The following is a 23,172-nucleotide window of genomic DNA, read 5'->3' as shown; positions in this document are numbered from 1 at the left end:
CATGTATGGCTTTATGCATCTATTAAAATATACGTTTATAGAAATCTAATTTAATTTACAAATAGATATATATCTATCTCACACGTGTACATACATACATTGCCTGTTCATCTATAGCTGGTGCTATAGCCTTTTTATAACTAAATTTATTAATTTTTAATGAAAAGCATGCACCTGGGTGTTTGTTTTATAGTTATATATAAAACGTATACACATGCATTGTTCTATGTAATTGAAACTAAGTATAGCGCATAGAAACGTATGTACACACACATACATAGCACTCTGTGTGTGTATATGTATATATAGTTTACAAAAAAGTATGGTATTTATTTTTTTTTTTTCTCGTAAAAAGGCACGTTAATAATAGGGGAAAGCCAGGCCAGGCTGTTTGTTTGTGGTTTTAGGGAGCTAGAAAGATCATGTGTGCGTGACAAATAAGTAAGGGTGTGTGTGTGTGTAAAATTGACTCATATACTGGGTGTTATAATTCCTATGACAATTATTTAATGATAAATTACATATGCAGAAGGCTGTCTAAATTGTGTATTACGTACATGTATATATATATATATAAAATATATGTATATATAAAAGTCACTTAGAGCCACATATGTGGCCACTGCTGCTGGACACCCATGGACACCTTGAGCCGCACCCAGACACCGGCAATGAAATAACCTGGCTTTGCTGGGCTCTTGCCTGCTCTGTCTGAGAGCATTTATTACATTCCCATAGCAGCAGCCCTAGCGTGGGGCAAGTACTCCCCAGTCAGCGCAGGGGCATCACCACGCTTGGTCCAGGCTTAGGGCAAAAGAGTGACTGTGTGCAGACACTGCTGAGCAGGAGCAAAGGTTGCAAACCAAAGCAATCTGTGCCTGTCACAGACAGTTCCTGCCAAAATTATGCCTTTACAGGACCCACAGTCAAATGCAGGGCGGGGGAGGAAACAGCAAGAAAAGTAAGATCTCTGCTTGTAAAACCCTCAGAAAGCAGCACTACCGCAGATCCTGGTATAAAGTGTTTTATTTGAGACTTCACAATTAACACAAAGTCTGCCTTTCAATGCCTTTTTTTTTTCCTTACAGTCAATAAATTTGTATTAATCCCTCCCTCCCCCATGCATGATTGCTGTTTATTAATCTAAGCCTTCTTATTTTCATCATGAAAAAATAAAGCGTTTCCCCATTTCATCCATTCGCTGTACCACTGACATCCGCTGTGCTGCATCAAAGAGGAGGAGATGTAGAATTGCTATGCCTACCATTGGGGTTGAAGTTACTCCATTATTTATTGATTTATTCTTTTTACATGAAGTGTTAAATGAATCAATCACCCAAGAAAAATAAATATATCATAAAGAACCAAAATTTCTGCAGTATCCCTTTTCTTTACATGTAGCTGCAGGTTAAATGCATACGCTGTTTGTGGCAATTCTCTTTTACGTTTGGTGGTGAACTTACACTGAAAAAGAATCTGTTCCAAAGGAGTAGAGCCAGGAGTCAGAGGAGGTATTTTGGATGCCAAATTTTAATACCTAGGCAAGAGATCCATGTGGAAGCCAACTACCTGGTTTCCACTGATCAGCTTTTACTCAAGAGCAATTCAATCTTGTGCTTTTCAGAAAGTATCAGCTAAACCCAGGCGTAGGCTCAGCCAGTGCCAGCTCCTAGGCAGCCTGGAAGGCAGCACGACTGGCGTGTCTGCTACTCGCTGCAGTGGAAGCGAGTTCCTGGGATCAGTGTCTCTTGGATGTGCAGCTCGTATCATACTGCTTGGCTCATCGCGCAGTACTTTTGGCACCAGCCTCGCAAGTAAATTATTCAGTAACTCACCCTGCCTCTTGAGATGGTCCTCAGAGGTGGCAGAGGTCAAGGAGGCTTTCCTGTAACAGAGATGGTATTGGGCAGGCCGTGAAGTAGAAGACCCATAGTTATGCTTTATTGAGTTATTGTGCAAAAGGGAATACTGCATTAGAAACCGTAGAAGACTAGAGTTTAATCAAAGTCACCAGCCGCTGTATCGGAAACCTGCTAACAATTGCTCCGATTGGTTCTCTTGGCTACTTTTTGTTGGTTTCTTTCTTTTTTTTTTTTTACATAAATAATATAGACCGAACATTATAAACATTTCAGCAACCATTTCTAAAAGACCGGAGGAGCCCTTTTAGGCACCAAGAAACAACTGCAGGATTCAATTCCAAAACTGTCTTTGGAGTCATCGAATCATCAGATTTACACGGCACCCAATGACAAAAATACTCAGTCGAGTTCGATAGGACTGCTATCTTCCTGACCATCTTCCGTGTCATCATCTTCTCCAGTTCCCATCAGGCTGTTTAAAAGATTTCCTAGAATAAAATACAGGACATTCAACCTTGCCAGTTTTATATTCTCATCTCAAAAGCTTCCATTGTAACCCAGTTTCCATTAGTAATTTAGTTGATTTGGGAAGCTGTATTTTGATAGTATTCCTTCTTGGAGAGTACACTGGTAAAAAAAATACCCAAGGTCGTATGCTTTCTCTGTTCCTTATAATTCCTTGTAGAAAGCCAGTACTAGTGTCAGCATTTCATAAACGAATGCTCTGGGAGCATCTGTTTTACATCAGCACTGATTAGAGCTCTACCAAAACCACAGACGGTACTTTAGGAAAATCAGCTACTGAAGTCTGAGGAAATAAAGCTTGAACACAAATAAGATGTTCCTTTACATTCGGAAGTTATACCAGAGCATCATACACTAACTGTAAGATCATTTGCATGTTTCTCCCTGTCTCAGAGGAAAAGTCTACCAGCATCACCAAATTAATTTCACATGCAACAATTAATCATGTATTCTATAGTAGTGATTGCTTCTACAGGCTCTGAAAAAAGCAATTTATCAGAATAGATGATCTGCTTCCAGCACACCTGTTTTATGTAAGGCGCAGCTCTGAAAAGCCGGGCTGTCTGTATAAACAGCTGCTGACGTACACCTTACCTAGTAATCCTCCGTAGGACGATGTCTGCTTGGGCGGCACACCGAAGAAAAGCTGTCCTATTCTATCTAGGTACTGAAATGACACAAGGTGGAGAACAAAGTCAGCTACCTCATTTACAGGTGGAAACGCCACAGGCAGCACACATACCACATGAGCTAGCTCACTGACTTGTATCTACAAGCTGTATTCAAAACCCCTACTTCTGAAATAAGGCATCAAGGAAAATTAAAACGCCCTGCATTACACATTCAAGGCTTTCCATTTGCACTCCTAAAACACACTTGTCAAATATGAAACAAGCACTGTATGAATTTCTACCAGCATCTCACTGCTTAGAGGAAATGCTTAAAGCCAGTGCCCTTTGGTGGCTGTCTCAGATTACGCAAGCTGTGACCTGCGTGGTTTGCAAAGTCACGGAGCAGGCGACAGTCAGCTGCTCCTTAATGCTGTAGGTTAAATCCTGCTTGTAGTCACTGGTAACTCACCTCATTATACATGGGATCTCTTTTCAGTGACGGTTGATACTGTTCACACAATACTGTAAATACTGTTAGTTTTCCCCTAGAAAGGAAACAACCAAAAATGTGATCTTCATAACCACTGAAAAGGAAACTAAGAAGAAAGTCAGAAAAATCAGACTGTACCCATCGACGGCCAGTAACAGGAACCAGATGAAATTTAGCAGTGGTTGAACAAAGGGAGGACCCTTTTCTATTGAAGGGTGTTTCTGTGTGTATGTTGTAAAAACAACTGATGCGCTGGTCTTATTTTTTAAGCAGAGAAATCTGCAAAAGGAAAACAGAACAGGGAAAGTTAAAAATAAAACGCAAAGAAATTTCACCTGCAGAAAGAAAAGGAAAGCCAAGCATTCAACAACTTCTACTTTAATTGTGCATTGAAGCCCTCTCAGGCTCACACTGATGGCAACTACTGCAGCTGGTACAAATGCACAACTTTGGCAACTATTTGGAAATCAACCGAGGAAGGGGAAAATTTCTACTAAATTACACTATGGAGTAAGTGGGTTACAAGGGGAACTGACATTAAATATTAATAGAACGAGTTTAACCAAGATCTAAGCAGATTTTATACAGCACAGGTGTCTCAAAGACAGCATCAATTAAATCAAAACATAGAAAGACTGGCTAATGCATGATTCTAATTAAACATGACATCACATTTATTGTTCCAGAGTTTATGATGCTGAGGTAAAAACCTACTTAAAGACCTCCCTCTGGCCCCATCCCCTCCCAAACACATCTCCTTTCATTACCTATCTGTCAGTGTCCGATAACTCAGTCATTCCCTTAGTGCCAACTCGAACGGCCGGGTTAAACCACGACACATGGCATCAGGAACACTGATGGGTTTAATACACATCTCTAAGTCTCATACTAAAGCTGCACTTTGGCTCCCTCAGCCATTTGTCACGAGTTAGATTGATTTCCCAGACTGATCAGATCTTTCCTCAGGTCCGTTAATTTAACTGGCAATCTCTGCAAGTCCCAGAGGCCTTAGAGACTTTATCTGGGACAAACGTTGTCAGCAAGAACTTGGAAGGCTGCCACGAGCAGTCTCAGTCTTGGTCACAGGCTCCACATCTGTACCCTCGGATGTGCAGGGCATAGGGCTCTTGTGCCTTAGTGCTGAGCAAGGAACTGCAATTATTTTTATTAGACTACAAACTGCTATGTAAGAGGATTTAGTATGGTATTTGAGATATAGACCAGTAAAGGATGTAGCAGTGCTTCAAACACTGGAAAAATAATCCCTTACCCATAACCTCTCTCCAGAATTTCTTCCCCCCCAAACAAAGACCAATGTAACTGTTTGAGCTCTGCATACGGTGGACCTATATAAAGGATTTTCTGCCACTCAACATCACTGCAATCTATAGCAACCAGCTATGGAAAGCAGGACAGATCTGCATGACAGCTGAAGGCTGCCAAATGAGACAGACTTGCTCTCACCTCCTCCCTCTCCCCCGACACCTACTCTCTCCTGACTCCCTGCTGCACAGTCCTGTCCCCACCTCCTCCTCAGACTCCTCCATGAGCTGCTTTCCCTGACTGAAGAAAGCCATCAACTGATTAAACTTGGTAAAATTGGCTTTGTCAGCCTTCATTGTGCATGAGCTCTGCGAAGGCATGTAATAGCTTGCATTCCCACCTCCTACAAAATAAATGCTTAAAGTAAATGAAAGCCACCAGCAACTCTGTTAAACTATCCGTTTATGCTGCTCATAAACCAGGGTTAACCAATGTTAATTATCTCAGGACAACGAGGCAGAGAGCAAGTACTGTGCCAAATGTAAATACAGAGCCCGCTTAGTGCCAGCCTTGGTAAGACCATCTAGGATAAGTCCTAACTCGGCATAAAGCAGTGTAAACAAGAAGAAAGACTTGTCCTTCCAGGGTCAAACAGATTACACTGAAAGCTTGGACCTTCGTACATTTTACCCCACTCTCACCCCTTCAACACGCCAGTGTTAAGATGCTTTTCTATTGTTACCACACAAAGCGAGTTTTGGAACCTCTGGCCAGTTTCACAGCTGCTTTGGAAAAGATGCCCGATTATCCTACAGTTCTTGTGATTAATCAGATTGGCCTCAAACACAGTGTCATCTCAGCAAAACAGTTAAAAAATTGTAACACCTACTGTAGGACTGCCTGTGCTACAAACATGTCCACCTCACTGCGATAGCCTCTGGACGAGGAGTATTCTACTAGCATATTTGCACAGCCTTCGCCATCTGTGGAGTGCAAGAAGTGATACCGAGATTCACTATAGTTTTGCTCTACAAAAGGAAAAAGAAAATGGCTTTTAAGAAATCAGTTCATCACAGCTGAACATAAAAACACATTTGTTAGGCTTGCACACGACAGCTAGAAAGAGAGCTACACACAAGGTATGTAAACAAGACAACTAGCAAAGAGACAGCAGACTTTTTCCTATGGAAATTACAGACAATTTATAAAGGGGGTAATAAATACGCCATCCTAAATGCATTGGGGTAAGTGCTATTAAAGTATAATTCATGCAATGCCACCACAAAGCATGGCTACCGCTGGGACAAGCAGCTTGAGCTGTGGTCACAGCCTTTTGTCTAACAGCACGCAGACATTTCACGTGCTGTCAACAGCACTTAGGAAAGAAATCCAGCAACTCCGTATCACAGCATGTGCACCACAGAGCCCTGCTGCACCTTCAGCATCTTTCTTTTGAAGTGCACAGAAAGAAGGCATCTCCTATTTTTAGCTTAGCCCACTCTTGCTACCAAAATTAAAACTGCTTCCATGTGCTGAAGAGAACAGCAATTATGCAGAAAAAAAGGTGCAAGAAATGGAAATGGTTTGTTAGAACTTAACTTGAAGCTAAGTATCATGCAAAACCAATGTGATGACAAATCAAAACGGGAAAGCTTTTTGGAATGTAAAGCTTTGCTTGAAAGATCTCAACATTTCTAATGGATCACAAAAACTAGAGTCTAAAAAAATGTGCACTTTGATCTTCAAAAGAATGGCAAGCAGACACCTACGAAATGGGGATTTTTTTACTTTCAGGATGCAACCGTTTCTTATCCTAATCACATCTCAGCTTTTAACTTTTAACACTGAGGAAAATCTTCCCTTTCTGGCTGGCAGCAGCCATCAGAAACCAACATCAGTCCCACTAGAACAGCTACAGGGTTTCATATGGCACACCAAAAGGCAATAAGCTGGAATGGTCACCATTGAATCAGGACTGTCACACAAAGCCATGATCATCAATTACAGCTACGGGAAAATTTAAAGTAAGTGAATTAAGTTCACTTAGTAAGTTCATTAAGTAAGCCTGCACTGGTTTTAGTTCACAGGAAACCAGAGGAGAGCTGGCATTTATACAACTGTTCTCATTCACCTTTGTATGTTTTGAACAAAAGATTTTAAAAACTGACTATCAACTACAATTAAAATAATTATTTAGTGCATGTTAGCTTATTTGACATCCCATTTCACAATCCCAAATAAATGTAATACAACAGCATTCATTCTGAAATGTCTGAAACAAGCCTGCTGTTCAACATCTCCAAAGTACCTAACTGCAGATCCAAGGACTGTGTTGTGTGCTGTATTTTTATCTTTCTCGGGTTTATCCAGGATTTCAAAACAAAACAACACAACAGCCTTGCTCCCCAACAATTTTCCTTCTAATGACTCTTAATCAAACTACCTCAGTGTCCAAAGGATCAACTTTCCTCTGGCAGGGAGCTTTAGCAGCAGCTGTTTGGGACTTTGCACTAACATAGAGCCACAGGCCTAATTTTTCTGTTAGTAACATTAAACTGAAGTTATTCAAAAAATCAGGTAAGAGCAGAACATTGTCATCTCAGCTTCTGTAGATTATTTCCAAAGTAGGATTCCTATAATATTGTATTTTCAACGTTTTCAAAACAAAACACAGAAAAAACAGTTTAATTTTGCTTACCTTTCCAGAGGGTAATTGCTAGTAACTGGTGTAATTTGGGATGGCCGAGTTTTCCTGATCCTCCGCTAGACCACTTCAGTGCTCTGGATACAAAAGCCACTCTTTCAGGAGAGTTTGGATCCATTAAACTAAACAATTTAGCCAAGTTTTCTAGAAGCAATAACATTCACAAATATTTAGCATTAATAGAAATAGGATGGATGATCTGCTGCTTCTAGAGCATCCCTAATGTACAACACTTAAGATACGGTGCTGTTGTGTCTGTAAGCTCCCTTCTCAGTCTCTATGAAACATCTTAAACCTAAAACCATGACACTGAACTTGAGCAAATACATTGCATACGTCACGTCAATCCCACGTCTACTAGCCAGCAATGATCCCTCCACTGCCAAAAGCTGGGCCTTGCAGAGAGCTGGTGACAGCTCCCCTCCCTCACGGTTTGGTGCAGGGATCCCAGAGTGTTGCGCAGTCCCAAAGGGGACGACGGATTTCAGGTTACAGGAGCACTTGCCATTGATGGGACAGCTGCAAGGGACAGTCTGTAGTTTAGAAAAGGACCACCAGAAGTCCGAGGTGGGATACAAAAATGTTAGAGTTCATCTAAGGGAGCAAAGAGCAGCCTCTGTCCCTTCTGTCTCCAGCCACAGCTGTTAAGAGGAACAGTTTGCCCATGCAGCAGCAATTGTCTGGCCACACAGCTTTTAAAGTCTCCCTGAGCTCTCTGCTTACCGAATCTCAGGGTCAGAGCAGAAAAATTTCTTTGTGAAGGGCTGATTCACTGCGCATACCACCACACTGCCAGGGTGGGCAAGTGCCATCCACCAAAGCCCTGGAGACATGAGTGACTGGGCAGACAAAACATTACCCTTGCATTGCAAAATGGAGGATGCCGTAAGACAGTGAAGTTTATTCTAAGCATGTCCCCTTGCTCATGGCACTGTCAGTTACCAAGAACCCATTATCCTCTAAAAAAAATTTCCCTCAGTTTATCTCCATGCCCTAGCCATGTGGGACAACAAACAGAAAGGATTGCAGGTTTCACGACTTAACAGCTCCTGTGAGGTGAAAACATACCTAAACACCACCAAAGCAAGAGCAAAGGTCACCTTACCTAAAAGGTCGTCTGTTACTTTTGCATCCGATTTCTCCAAAGACTCCAAAACCAGCATGGACAGATCAGCAGCACTGTTTTGCTACAAAATAGATGCATACCAGTAGTAATGAACATAACAGTAAAGAAAACATCAAGAAAAGTTTTGTTCCTCCAACAGAATTTTGTCAGAGGCATATTAATGTTGTTATCAGCAGCTACAGCTAAGGCAGATATCAAATTTCAGTCTTCCCTTACAAAAGTCTACAGTAACTCAATGGCATCTGAGAGAAGCCTTCAGGAAAGCAAAACAAACACTTGGTTAAGATCATGTTTGGATGCTCACAAACACTTCTACTTTGTGTCCCAGCTTGGAATAATCCTTCTTTGTGGAGAACAGCTCAACAAAGAGACAAAGCAAAAGATCACCAAGTAATTAGCCCAAACATTTGCCACTGAGGATTCAGTGCTCACCCTATAAAATCTTTGAATAAACCCTCCCAACCCCCATGCAAGAGCACTGACATACCTGGTTGTGGCTGAAGAACAGCAGAGCCCCTGAATACATTAACTCTCTCGCTTCTGGATGTTTTCCTTGTGACATATACCTGAAAACAACACCAAAGTGGCGTATGCTTAAATGAACCGCATTTGAAGGATTAAAGAGCAGTGACATTTAAAACAAAGGCAGCAAGACATTCATTTTTAAATCTGATTAGTTTCAATAATGACGTTCCTTTAATTGCTGCTGCGATTTGGTTTCTGCCTGTGACTGGATGGAATACGAGCAAATAGCGTAAGGATGAAAACCGAGCTCCCAAACTAGTCTGGGCTGAAGCAAAGAACAAATGATCCCAGAAGTTCACCTAAGCAAAAGATGTCAAGGCATTAAACCCAGCTGTTAAGTGCAGCTCAGACTGTTGCACAGCTTTTACTACACGGAAAGCAGGCACAGTGACAGCGTAAGGAATACAAAGTGACTCCAGCCTCCTCCCCGAGCCCTGCTTCCTGCCCTTCTACGCCTCTGACCGCCACTTCTGCTGCCGGCAAGGGGACAGCAGTCACATGCTGGCCCTCTGCTGAACCAAGGAAGCTGGTCCCTCTGGTGGTCTCTAGAAAGAGACGAGTGGCCAGCAAGATTTACCATGCAACATGTGACAGTGTTCTCTTAAATGCAATGCTTTGGGATGCACCTGCTGCAGCTTCTGCCTTCCTCAGCTGGGAGTTAACCAAGAAATGAAGCAGGACAGAATTTGGTCCCAACAGTCACATCAAGAACAGGAACCTGTTAAAACGGCACAGTGATTACAGCCTGCTGCACGTCTCCACTACGGGCAACTGAAGGTCTTGGACAGTCACATCTCTAGATCAGAAATTTGGCATTTCCTATAAAAGCGGTTGAGGAGTGGCAGCAGACGTAGCTCCCAATTCCCATTTCTCTCAGCTGCCTCTCAAAATGCACATTTCCTGACTAGCCAGTAACAGCGGGCAGTGTGCTCAGGTCAAAGATAAGGCACTGATTCTACCGCACTGTTTCAGCACCTGCGGCTCTTGCTCTGTGCCAACAGCTGGTTGTGCTGGGCCCCTGCTTCCACCCTCGGCTCCTGAGGGCCAGGGCAGCACCAGGCAAGGGGGGCACTGCCTGCAGGGAAACGGAGCACTCGGTAGCTCCCCAGTGTCCTGGTGCTGCACGTGAGGTTCCTGTCACAGGGTGACATTCCTGGGAACAAGTCCTTCTGGTAAAATCGGATCTGACAGTGAGCGAGGGAGGAGGCAGAGTCCTCCCGCCCCACTCACCACCTCGCACACCACCCAGGTCTGTCCAAACGGGTGAGCAACACGGTCAGCACAGATGGCATGGAAGTGGGGCTGTCAGAGCGAGCACCCTCAGCAGTTCAGATTTGTGATCACCACAGTGAGTGCTTCCCACATCAGGCAAGCAGCTCGGCGGCTCCAGCACCTTTACAGCTGGCCTCACATCCACGTTTGCTTCTACGTTTTGACTCCAATTCTCACTCTGGATCCCACTTCCACAAATTCATTTTCAGTAGATTCCCAGAGTAATTTAGGAGCTCCTAATCTGGGACTTATTACAGCCAATACTAAAAGAAACTGTCAATAGTTTTACTATATAAAATACATTAACTTTTTAAATATTATTAAAAGTGCTGGGATTTTTGGAAAGAACTTTTACTACAAAGAGTTTTTAATAAATATTCATTACGTCGATCTAAATGGCATTTAGAACCAAGCAGTAACACCCTGCCAGCCTCAAACACATCTTGGCTTATGACGTTTGGAACCAAGTCAGGATTTCAAGTTTAACTTGCACTTCATGACAGAGCAGACTGGTATTTTACCGGCTGGTTTTGTTTACGGTGAACAAGCACAGGGTATCCCCAGTCCAATTCCGCAACTGCAGTCGCCTCACTCTGTGCTAATCTCTCGAGAAAATTTTACATGTAACACGTTGTACAGAGGCCAGACAAGGCTATCTGGACTCTTTCCTGGCCTCAGTGATTTTCCCAACAAGTTCCACAGTCCCATTACATCTTTTTGCCTGGAAGGAAATGCCTTCCTAGCTACGCAAATACCACCTTTCCATTTAACTGGGCACCTTCTTTCTCCTGCATTTAAAATGGAAAAGGCTGGAACTCTGATTCTAAATTAATTCAGTGAGGCTTAAGCAAAGCATGTGAGCTAATACACTGAGAACACTGGATGAGAAGTGACCTGCTGAGCCAAGCCATCTCCCCCACTGCAGCCACCGCATCGCATAATCCCTCCTATGAAACAGGCCATGCTTTGTCTCAGATTTATTCTCCAACGCAATTTAAGTCTAAGACTGTGACGGTGCCCTCGCTGACCCCACCAGAAGGGTGCCGCAGCACACGACTGCCTTCACTGAACGGTGCTGAGTGCGGGCAGCAGGGCAGCCCCCCCATGCTGGCTGCGTATGCGGCCAACGCAGCAAGGACAGGGCGCCAGGACTCTGGCCCTGCTGATGACACACCGAGGACTCTGTCCCCACGGGCCCGTCCCCGTCCCGCTGCGAGGGGCCGTGACACCGGGGGGCTGCGGGACGAGCGCCCGGGCCTGCTCCCCTCCTCACGGCGAGCACGGGCACCGCGCTGACGGGGAGAGCTGTAACCGGGCTCTGTCGGAGGTGACCGGCGGAGCCCCGCGGCTGTTTTAGGGCACCCCCGGGGGCCGTGGCGGTGCCCGCGGGGCCGTGCCCGGGCCCTCAGCGCCCCCTCAGCGCCCCCCGGCCCGGCGGCGCCGCTGCCCCTCAGCGCGGGCCGGGCCCCCTCAGGCCTCTCAGCCTAACCTGCCACACGGCTGCCCGCCCCGCCCCGCCCCTCCCGCGGACCAATGAGAGGGCGGGAAGCGGAGACAGGCAGCGGCTCCGACCAATGCGGAGGCGGCGTGGGCGCGGCGGGCGGCAGCAGGGTAGGGTGCGTGGGAAGGCTCTGGAAGGCCGGGCGGGGGAGGGGCAGGGCGGGCCGGGCCGTACCTGAAGAAGAGCGTGCGGTACATCTGGTGCGCCTCGTAGTAGTCGCCCTTCTCGACGCTGGCGCGCAGCTTGCCCTCCACGCGCTGCACGCCGCCGCGGTTCCTGCCGCCGCCTTTCGCGGCTTCCTGCTCCGCCGCCATAATCGCCGCCGCCATCGACGCGGAGGAGGCGGGGGGGGGGTGAAGGGAAGGGAGGGCGCATGCGCACGCACGCCCGGAGCAGCGTCGCGACTCCGCTGCCCGGCTTCCGCCCACTGCGACGGCGGCCGGCGAGGGACAAAAGGCGCGGCTGCGCGGAGCGGCGCCAGAGGGCGGGGCGGGGCTGCCTCTGGGCAGGGGCTGGGGGGGGGGGGGCTGGCGGAGGAGGGGCAGGGGGCATAGGGAAGGTGATTTACTGCGGGACAGGCTGCCCTCAAACGCCTGCTTTTCGGGCATTATTATAGTCTTTTTTTTCAGCTGCCAGAACCTCCCCGCTCCAGTCTTGCCCACCAGGAACGCTGCACTGATAGCTACACCTTCAGCCTAAGGTGCCCGTGCTGACATCACACAGCCCTCCTACATTAATTGTAATTATAAACTAAAGCCATCCAGGTATCCCACTGCCCCGCACAGCGAAGGACAGGTCTCTCAGCCTCCTGGCAAGGCTCAGTCTTATCTGTCCTCCTTAGCTACTTAAACGGGTCACGGAAAATACAGAAAAAGAATCTTTATTTCTTATTTCAAATATTACATGCACTTTCAAAAATTAAAACTCTTTATTTAAACATTTCAATAGCATCTTGTCAGTTTTGGAGGCAGCAAAGTAACAGACGATTTGAAAAGCATTTACAAAAATACATTGCACAAAGTCCTATCTTGCTTTTTTAAAAATAAGTTAGTGTTATCCAAAATATTCCCACCCTAGCTACCTAATTTCAATTTATACAGGATAATTCTAATTTTAAATATGTAACATAGAATATGAAAACACCTGTACATGTGTAATCTATCTCCTCTGCATAGGCCATAGGTTCTGTCTCTAGCTCAAGTGAAAAAAAAGTTCTTCACGCAGAGACTTTAAACATTCGAGGACTGTTGTGCAACATAGATATAGCTCTATTCAGAAAACCAGTCAGCAGTTCAGTGTGTTAACAGTTCACAGGTAACTATAAAATGTGTTGTAAGAGCAAGATAAAAATTCTGCACACAAGTGCATTTTAGGAGTCTTTTCTGAAAAGGATCTTCCAAAGTAGCAATCCTAAAGGAGGCCGGCCCTAAAGCAGTCTCAGCATATTCTACATGGAAATGGCACGAGACTGAGACACCACTCTCATCTTCAAGTTTCGGGGGAGGATTTCAAGAATACCCATATATCCCAATACAGCAGCACTGAGCATAACTCTGTCTTGTGCATGTTAAATAACGAGCTCTACTTCAGTTGTATTTCCTACATCCTGCATTATCACATCACAACATTTACTGACTATAAAATAAACCAGATTAAGGAATTGTTATAAAGATATTTTTTGACAAATTAAGATTTTCCTTCTCTAGGCTTAGTTCCAAATCAGCCTTGATGGATGTACTGCTCGTACAAGAGCTGATAAGCCTCCTAAATTGCTTAGTAAACAGTATACAGCAGTTAAACTAATAAAGTTGCCATGGTAAAAACCCTTAAAGTAATTTTAAGTTATCCCTGACTTTTAGAACAATTCATGGCCACAAGTTGCAGTAAAGCAGTCTCAGTCGCTGGTGTTTAAACTAGTTTTGGTTGTGTTAACTTTCCCTGATAGTAATATTTATTATGTAGTCAACATTTATTGAATAAGCCCTTTTGGATCCTGCAGAAGGACAAAAAAGGTCAACTGAAGGACACCTTTAGCCGCAGGCGATGTTCAAAGTGTACTACATTTTTTGTCTTATGGTGCCAAGCTAATAAAGATGCAATTGAGTCCTGAATTTAAAAAAAAAGATCCTAGTTGCAGAAAAGTGTGGTTTTTATTCTTTTTAAAAACCCTATACATTCATTTGTAATAAAATAGGTATATCACCTGTTTGCTAACTGCGCTTTAAGAACCAGAGTAGTTTGCATGCATTATTTCTCTCAGCATGGACACAAAAATATGAAGCTAACTGGCTATTACAAGCTGAGCATGAGCAAATAAAATTTATTTTATACATTTCTGCTGACAGTCTTCTGCCTTTATCAGAGGATTGGTAATTCCGTAGTATATATCTTGCATCCTTGTCCTTTAAAGATTCCAGTGTTCTAGGCTTTCCGGTATATACAAATTGAGAACAAAATGTACAACAAAGCAGCCCAAGCTGTAGTGTAGACTATTCGGCAGGTTTCCCATGCACTCTGAACCGATAAAGACACGTATATTCAGCATGTCCCCAATTAGAGAGAATTCTCAGTTCCACTATTTGGAATACATTGTTACTGTTCTCCTAGAGAAGGAAAAAGCAAACACACAAAACAGAGTTAGGTTTCTAGGATGAACACGTACAACTGAAGCTGCTTCCTGCAACTACAAACTTCTATTAATAGTTAAGTTATGCCTTGGAAAATTTATACCGCTTTAAAAAAACAACTTCCTTTGCCTTGCAACTGCTTGTTTATTAATCGAGTCAGAAGTGTGAAGTATGTTTATCTTTTTTTTCCCCTCTTTGTAAGTTTATCATCTTCATACCATTTGTGTCCAGATGGCACAAACTTTTCCTCCCTTTTCATTTACTCAGATCACAGATTGATGTAGACAGGCAGATACTTTCTACCTCTGTTTTTACAATGCACAACAGAGAACAAGGCCCTTTTCTTCACTGGCATTACCTTACCTCACAATTAAAATCCCATCACCCAGACTCACCATCACTGGAAACATCTGCAGTGGCTCTCCTTCTTGATCGTAGATGTACTGTCCTAGGAGTACACCTTCTTCTTGATATTCATCATCTAAACCCTGTAACAATAAGATGAAGATTTTGTTTTAATTTTGATTTTAAAGGAAACAAAAGCTAAAAAAGTGTATCTACATTACTGAGTATCAACAGGCTGCACACAGAAGTCTATCAAACCAGGATCAGAGTGTTTCCTGCACAACTTAATGCTAGTTCAGGCATGGCTGCACATTGGAGTTTCCTACACTGCAAATACCTGTGCTATGTTTTCAAGTTTTTACAGTCACCCCCCCTTAATTTCTATAGCAGAACCACTATTGTACTGTAAAATATAAAGTGTTCAAGACAAACAAGGATAAGAGAACATCATGGTTATAAACAAGACAGAACCCAAGAATCAGATGTTTGCAAATGACTCTTACTACTGCAGTTGTATAGCCTAAGAAAGATCTATTAAAAAAAAAAAAAAGAGATGCATTATAAATAAAGTGAAGAGCTAAAATTGGAGAGGGGAGGACAGATGAAGGTGTATGAAACAACTAAATACATCATTTAAATCATCATCTCCCTCCAAAGGAACTTATTACGCAAGCAAGACAAAACAAATACAACTCTCCCCAAATTAGTTTTAGTGCTTACTTCTAGGCCTCAAAGCTCATCAAGAACATAAGCAATTCTAAGAGCAATGACAAACATCAGTTTCTCTTCTTAGCTGTTCTCTCTCAAGCTGTTTTTCAAGACATGCATCACAAATATTCTTTAAGTTTACAAACATCACTTAAGTTTAGGAAGACTTACATATACTGAGAATTTCCTAGGAGCACTGGTGATATTTCCTGATGGTGAAAGTGTTTTTGGTATGTGTTCCATCGTAAAGGCAGTTGGAGAGATCTTCATGGAAAGTCTAATGACAAGATACCCCTCTGATCCCTTGAAAGCCCAGCAGTTTCCTGGATACATGTCCGGCTAGACAAGAGATTTCAAGGCAAGGAGGCAGGAGGGTGGGGACAGAACATGACAAGACAAGAACAAATACAAGAATTTTGTTGTTATTTTTTGTAATGAATTCTGAATCATGAGTAGTCTTAAAAGGATAGATTATGTCCTGCCACTTGCTATTTGGTAGAAAATAAAGTCAAATGCACAACTTTGATTTTAATTACAAAATCCACTCCTGCCTCTGAAGGACAAACAAAATCAGATGACACTTCATTGTGTTAGCAGGACTGTGTAATTTCATGCTACAGAAAATGGAAGATATAGACTGCACAATTTTAGTTGCACTCTTTAAGAAGACAGCATACCTGCCTGAACCACCGCCAACATCCCAAAGAGCCAGCTTATTATTTTATTATTTATTTATTTGTTTATTTTACAGGAATCTTCCCAGTGCTTACACTTCACAGAAGTCCGATACACCACTCAAGCCTGCTATGAGAACCTTAGTTTTTCTAAAGCAGAACGTGGGCAATGCCATTGAACTTCAAAAAGAATCCCACTCCCAGAAATAAGTTGAAAATATCCCTGTCTCCCACTGCCCACACTGTATTACAGACAAAGATCCAGCATCCAAAAACAACTCAGACCACTCCATGCAAGATAATGTTACTGAATTTGTTTACTTTGCCTTTAATTACCTGAATCACCACCCTGGGAGATTGAGAGAAGTACCATAAAGGAATTCCAAAGAGGCTAATTAATGCTGTTTTGGTCTCATAGGTTTCAGAGCAGCGAGTACTCAGAATGCTGCCACCTCAAAAAAGAAAATCAAGTTATCAGAAATAAGTCTTTAGGAAGGAGTAAAGAATTATTTTGTAAAGGCAGAGATTTGTGTGTAGCTTAATGAATATACCATTCCCCCCCCCCCCCCCCCCCCCAAAAAAAAAAAAAAATCTAAACTAGTAAAGGTATTGTTGGTCTAATAATTTCCCAATTTTCTCATTTTCCAATGCAGTGCTTCTATCAAATAGAATGTTAGTCAAAGAAAATGTGAAAGGTTTTTTAGTTTTATAGGGCTGAAAGAGCATGTATTTTCTATAGTGAATTCAGTGTTGTGTACATCCCACACACACAGATCCATGGTTTTCAATTACCCAGTTACACACGTTTAGAAGTTATTCTATCCCAGTCCATGCATACACTGGGAGTCACCTGCTTTCAGCTGTGGTAAAATAGATGGCTGGTATACGACCCTGTAAACAATATGCACAGACTGCAGTACTCTGACCATTTGGTGATACGCAAGGATGCTCTTTACCCTTTAGCCCTCATTTTAAGATTTTTAGCAATCACTATTTTTACTACTCATGTTATTTATATTATTTCCTCTACTATTTACCTCCAGATTCTAAGGCAAAATCCACCATACCGGTCTTGTCTTGAGAGTAGAGTTTCAGTGCATTGTTTACAATAATCTGTGCTTGCTACATATGGACACATAGAATGGAATGGAAAGAAATGTTTTAATATCAAATGATAAAAATTGATATATATACACATCTGTGAAGTTGCAAACCTAAGTTTGAGATGTTATACTTCATCACAAGTCTTTGAAAGCCTCTGTCAACATAGAAGCTATTTTTAAATGCTTTGTTATTGGCTTAAAACAAATTGATACTGCATCTTGACTGATGTTTTCTTCAGAATTTGCATTCATCCCCCACCTTCTGAAATCATTGAGTTTGTTTTTTTTTTTTTTTGGTACTTTGGGAATTTTTCAGTTTGGAGATAACATACTTTTGCGGGGAAAAAAGCACATTCACAATGGCTACAAGAAGTGCTGTAAGAATTCGCTCAAACCATTTTCTGTAGCTCTCCCCATTTCAGTTTCTTTCTTGAATCTCTTAAAAATCACTACCATTTATACTGGTAGTCATGCTCCACAAAATGCCTATAAAGGACAATTTGTCTGAACTTATCACTTAATTTCACTCACCGCTTCCGTGATTCCACAGATCCCTGCATTGTTCACAACATTTGTTACTACTTCAGATGTTACTCTTTGGTTTGTAATAGCCATATGTTGGGTAATATTCTTCAGGATCTGCAGCTCCAGATCCTGCAGCAAAGTCTGCAGGTCACTTTTGGTCACAAAATTGGATGTAAGCCATTGGAGAAGTGATTCAGAAAAGTCCTTGTGTTGATCACCAAAAAACATCATCCTGACAGATTCTTTAACCTGGGCATCTACCTAGTAGAAGCCATTAACAAGAGAACTGATTAGTCTTTATAAACCAATAAGTAATACCATCTGTATATAATAGGCACATGTGAAAAATCAATATATATATTTCCAGTAGTACCGCTAGGTCTAGATTTCACATGTCTTTTAACTTAACTGACTTACAGTGGAACGACAGATAAGGGAGGTATGCAGAAGACACGGACAAAATGGATGTTTACCTGGTTTGGTGAACAGCGCACAACTAACAAAGCCCTACAATCTAGCAGTTCACATTAGGGGGTCTGTTTCAGAATAAAAATAAGTTGATTGCAACATTCAAAGAAAGGACGGTGGCAACTCTTAAGGGGAGCAGTGTACCTGTTAGGCCTAGTTAAGCACATCACTAAGTCACTTGCTTATGGCATACTTTGATTTATAGACATACATGTAGCTAGACTATCTTGTGATGACACTCAGATATGGTATTTTAGTCAAAGTGGATAATCCTGAATCTAGACCTATATTTTATTGTCTATATTCAAACTGAACCTTACAGAAGGCATCAAAAAAACAGAGAATGATTTTTTTATTTTTTAAATAAGTCTCAGATCAAAAACCTAACTAGCTTTTACATGACCTCCTTTCCATATTTGCATGATACACCAGCTGTAGCGGCAATATACAATACACACAACTGCTATTGCATCATCTCAAATGCAAATAAAACTGCCATTGTGGAAAACAAACCACAAACTCATCTGATAAGATGCCACATAGTAATGGAAAAAAATGTCACAGTACCACTACCAAAAACACTACTGTTCTTTAAAATGAATACTATCACCATGTTACTTTTGCAGTGCCTTTCAAATAAGTTTGTGAATGAAATCTAGTATTACTAAGTTTTACAACAATGGTGACAGAACTTACTTTTTCATGAATGACATCTATTTTCTCACAACTCGTCTTTGCACTTTCCCCAGTTAGCAGCTCCGATTTCACCTGAGACAACTCTAGTTCTAGCTTTTTAACTCTGGATAAAAGTTGATTGTGTTCATCCTCTCTGATAAAAACAAGGAGTCAATAATTAGGAAAGAGCAGTTTCAATCATTCCATCAAATTCCAAAGGCATGAGAATATATTTGTCTACCACAAAGTGCTTTCCTAGTACAGTTATGCAGAAATGGACATTGGGAGCTTACAGCTCCTTGAAGGTGCTAAGGCATACTTTGAATGAATTTATTCAAAGCAAAACATTTCAAACTTGTGAACAAATCCAGAAGTGATGACTTTCAGAACATCATCACATTGACAAGTTAGTAACTCAGACATAGATTTCTGGTAGCTTAAGGCTGGACAGACCAGTTGAGCTTTATTTGCCTGAGTTTGCCACTGATTAGAGTGAATTTCAGGTTACCTTAGTTAACGCTTGCCTGCCTACAAAGTTATTCTGGTTTTGGTTGCGTCTATAGGTACCAGGTTACATGACCACTACAGATCAGTGTTCGGTATGCAGCAGTGAAAAAACAGTATTAGTCAGCATTTAGAAGCTATTTACATCTAATTAAAATTCACTAAGTGTTTTTCTTCTCCCAAAGGGGAAACTACTTAACGAAGTTCTGCAGTTTGTTTTTTTTTTAGTATTACACACAGTACATTAGTAGTGAGCATAGATGACAAACCAAAAACACAAGTTTATAAATTGTAAAATTAAAAAAAAAATAAATGTAAAGTGTATCAAAGTCATCTACTGTATTCTTCACTAAGCAATTTGAGGAAAAACTCTCAAGCTTCCATAAATATGTAAGTCATTCTACTCTGCTACATGAGCAGATTTCTCTAGTAAAACATGTAGCTGCAGATCACTCACGTCAGAAGTGGGCCTTGTGCTGGTGTTCAGCATTAGAAACTCAAGTTTGTGCTTGCTGACATACACTCTTAAGGTCAGTCAACTGACACAAGGGAAATTATAATTGTATTTCAAAGAATGTCTATCGCCATCAGTTAGCTCTAAGACTGGAAAAAATATTTAAGAATTGCTCATACCTTACTGTTTTTGCTTTGGCTATGTCAAACTCCTTCTGAATATCCTAAAATAAATACAAAAAGCGTTAAGTTTAACATACAGAAAGAATAAACACAAATGAAAAAGTGACACTTTCTATCCCCACCTATACAGGAGTATGTTCCTACATTATTTATATTTGTGCCTCTGTATCATAAGATTTTATTCCAAATAGCATCTACCTCCCTGGCAGAGTAATTTTTAACCTTTAAACTGAAAATACCTTCAAGAATGGAGAAGGAAGAGAAAGAGCACAAGTTTTGAGACTTAAACAAGCATAAAAGCTAAAATGAAGCAAACTGGATTTTGGGATAGCTAACACACAACTTAAAGCTTTTATCCTATTTTATTAGTTACCACTATAGCTACTTATCAAAGCTGACTTTCAATACCTTAGATTCAGCAGAGAGCTTTTTAAGAAGATCTTCCAGCATCACAATGCGCAGCTCATGTTCTCGATGTAAAGCCAGGAAGTCAGTCTTAAAAACAGGGAAGGAAAAGGCGTGTACTTTGAGTACAAATAGCATAACTGACACTTTATAAAAAGTACAATGTTTCTTTCATTCTGTGATCAAAGTTTATCAAGAGTGCTTAAGTGATTTATCCTGCAGGTAGCATAATAAATTGAAGTCTGTAATAGAAAATAAAAAGATTTGATTCCACGGTAGGAGGAGTTATACGCAGGTAAGTTTACCATAAAATCCCTTCATCACTAGTCTTTCCTAGTGTTTTCTTTCTGTATGAAAACAGGTAAATCCAGCTGCTTCTCAGCAACGTAAGATTCTACTTTAGACCATCTATCCGGAATTATTTTATTGTCAGCAATAACAGAATACTACTGAGCACTTCCTCATATTTACTGCCTAAGAGTTAATTCATACCAAGAAGAGAATCGTAAAGACAGATCACTAATAAACCACATTAATAAAATAATACTTTTATCAGTCTCAGAAAGTGTCAGTAACTGACTTATCTTTACCTTTTCCTCCAGTTTCATCTCTTTAAGATGTTGACCCATTACATTTTCTATTAGCTTCAATATTTCACTTCTGTCACCCATCTGGGCAACCTGATCTTGAAGATTATGGAGTAGAAGCATCACTTTACTGTACTCTTCATCGTGGTGATGGCATCTATCAGACACGAAGGCCATTTGCTTTTCCAGCTCACTTATACGACCGGAATCAAAGATATTTATGGTATCCTAAGGTGTAAAGATTTTTTTTAATATATAAAAGTTATTTTCATTACTCTTGGGTGTCAAACAGTTATTGCAAAATACTGAGGACAGGGGAGTTAAGAGGTCTTAAGAGACTAAAATACTCGGCTAGACTGTTTTGCCTTACCTTTGTAGGCTGTACAGTATGAGAAGAACCAGGCTGGGGCTCAGGAACATAAATAGAGTCATCTATCCTCTGTACTTTATCAATTCTTGTCCAGTTCAACAAAGGCAATAATGAAACGAAGCCATCAAACCCCCAGAACCATATACCTTTAGTGAGCAGAAGCAAAAGCAAAAAGGGTGTTCAATCTACAGATTGCCTTATTATTTAAGGACACAAACTACCTTTCATTTTTAACACACAGTAGACACTACCCCAGTCTGAATAGGAGTTAGCTACATGAGCCAACTTAATGTTTTTTAAAGTCAACCACTCAAGAGCATTAGGGAACATCCATCAGTACCACTTACACAACTATGAGGCAGGTGACTTCTGCTTATATATCCTGATATATCCTTACTTTTGTGTTACTGCTTCCCTGGAACATAGATCCTATTTATTGAGTAGGACAGGCCATACTCACTGAAGGCAAGTATAAATATTGCTTTTTATCTTAATGACAAAATATTTTCCTTTACACCCTATTAACTTAAGGGAAAATATCTTGCCTTACACCCTATTTACTTCATACTGCATTGCATAATATTTAACAGAAGTTGGAAGAAACTTATGCTTCCATGGAAACAGCAATTGACAAAGACTACATTTATTTCTGCAATATCTTAGTGAGAAGAAATAGCGTTTCCTACACAGGGTATCTTCTTCCTTTCTTATTCTCCCTAAAGCTCCCCACTGTAAGTCTCTTAGAAGTTATCTTCTCCCTAAAGTGGATATAAGCTTTTTAGGGCATGCAAAGACATTAAGTTGCTTTTCAAAAATATCTCAACACCTTCTATTTCAAAAGAGACAACCAGCTTGGAACATTGCCAGCTAACCTGTCTAAAGTAGCAGTATTGCAAGCAGTTAAGGTATGGTCTAAAGAAAAAGAATGATTTAACGTGCACCGCTAAGAGAATTTAAACACAGTTTTATGGAGATTGACAGCAATCAAAAGCAATCAGTACATAGCCTACTCTTTATGATCTCAATGCTGTTCCTATAAAGGGAAGTAAGGAAAAGAGTCTTCAGCGCATTTATACTTTGTCTGAAGAGCTCTATGAAATTAAACCAAAGTTATTCCTTTCATAGGAAAAGAGCCCACAGTACTTTGAAAGCATTCACAAACACTTCACAAACTGAAACTTGGTCTTTTTGCTTCTGAATTATCTCCTTAAGCCTAACGTTCAACTAAAAGTACTATTTTGGTACAGCAGTAGGAAGCAATAGGTATGATAACTAAACAAGTCACGTACCTAATAGAAACAGCAGTGGGATGACAAACAGTAATAGCTTGAAAATCTTTGGAAGGCATCTAGAGAAGGACAGGAAAGAAACAATGTATTTATTATGTAATATCTGGGTAAAGAATTTGCTCACAAGAAGTTATTTGGAAAGAATACATACCTTCTAAGAAGAAACACCTTGAGCAAAGACAGCAAAGTAACAAGTTGATACCAGCCAGTTCTAAGCAACCTAAACACGCCAGAAGCTGCCCTCCCTAGAAGACAAAAGCAGTGACGTGAAATACAGTTATTGCAGCACATGTTCACGGAAACCAAGGAGAGGGACGTGCAACTGCGGCCAAGAGTACTTTGCAGAGCAGAGAAAGGCACGAGCACAGGCAACACAC

At 41.4% G+C, this 23,172-nt stretch overlaps 2 protein-coding genes across 31 annotated transcripts in view; both read right to left on the bottom strand.

Moving 5' to 3' along the window:
• Positions 1-1,008: 1,008 nt before the first annotated feature.
• Positions 1,009-12,273, bottom strand: GET4 (guided entry of tail-anchored proteins factor 4). Of its 2 annotated transcripts, none has more exons than XM_027468896.3 (9): positions 12,054-12,273; positions 9,069-9,147; positions 8,561-8,642; positions 7,450-7,599; positions 5,641-5,734; positions 3,627-3,767; positions 3,468-3,543; positions 2,982-3,054; positions 1,009-2,350 (listed from the first exon to the last, which is right to left on the bottom strand). In XM_027468896.3, exons 1-9 carry the CDS (start codon positions 12,206-12,208, stop codon positions 2,262-2,264), a joined length of 939 nt encoding a protein of 312 aa, XP_027324697.1. In that variant the 5' UTR covers positions 12,209-12,273; the 3' UTR covers positions 1,009-2,261. The 2 variants fall into 2 exon arrangements, with proteins under 2 accessions (XP_027324697.1, XP_027324696.1); XM_027468895.3 differs by having other exon boundaries at positions 5,641-5,779; positions 12,054-12,270.
• Positions 12,274-12,743: 470 nt separating this feature from the next.
• Positions 12,744-23,172, bottom strand: part of SUN1 (Sad1 and UNC84 domain containing 1) — a 30,254-nt gene continuing 19,825 nt past the window's right edge. For all 29 annotated transcript variants that reach the window (XM_072023889.1, XM_038187059.2, XM_027469222.3 and 26 more), the window contains 13 exons: positions 22,947-23,040; positions 22,796-22,854; positions 21,507-21,652; positions 21,140-21,364; positions 20,553-20,639; positions 20,142-20,185; positions 19,026-19,158; positions 17,868-18,122; positions 17,271-17,355; positions 16,570-16,685; positions 15,731-15,898; positions 14,902-14,994; positions 12,744-14,482 (listed from right to left, as the gene is read on the bottom strand). In XM_072023889.1, coding sequence (XP_071879990.1) covers positions 14,369-14,482; positions 14,902-14,994; positions 15,731-15,898; positions 16,570-16,685; positions 17,271-17,355; positions 17,868-18,122; positions 19,026-19,158; positions 20,142-20,185; positions 20,553-20,639; positions 21,140-21,364; positions 21,507-21,652; positions 22,796-22,854; positions 22,947-23,040 — 1,619 coding nt within the window. In that variant the 3' untranslated portion in view covers positions 12,744-14,368. The remainder of the gene's footprint in view (positions 14,483-14,901; positions 14,995-15,730; positions 15,899-16,569; positions 16,686-17,270; positions 17,356-17,867; positions 18,123-19,025; positions 19,159-20,141; positions 20,186-20,552; positions 20,640-21,139; positions 21,365-21,506; positions 21,653-22,795; positions 22,855-22,946; positions 23,041-23,172) is intronic.

The sequence above is a fragment of the Anas platyrhynchos genome, chromosome 15 (assembly GCF_047663525.1).
Source record: "Anas platyrhynchos isolate ZD024472 breed Pekin duck chromosome 15, IASCAAS_PekinDuck_T2T, whole genome shotgun sequence".
In the NCBI taxonomy this organism is placed as follows: domain Eukaryota; kingdom Metazoa; phylum Chordata; class Aves; order Anseriformes; family Anatidae; genus Anas; species Anas platyrhynchos.
Note: the sequence above shows the minus strand (reverse complement) of the source record. Positions and strands in the feature narration are given on the sequence as shown.

Bases quoted from the DNA above. Each gene is read 5' to 3' on its own strand.
- GET4 (XM_027468895.3), bottom strand. From the start codon at position 12,208: ATGGCGGCGGCGATTATGGCGGCGGAGCAGGAAGCCGCGAAAGGCGGC. The intron at 8,643-9,068 runs GTATGTCAGTGC...TCTATTTTGTAG, and splicing joins TGTTCTTCAGCCACAACCAG to CAAAACAGTGCTGCTGATCT. The intron at 3,544-3,626 runs GTACAGTCTGAT...TTTCCTTTCTAG, and splicing joins CTGTTACTGGCCGTCGATGG to GGGAAAACTAACAGTATTTA.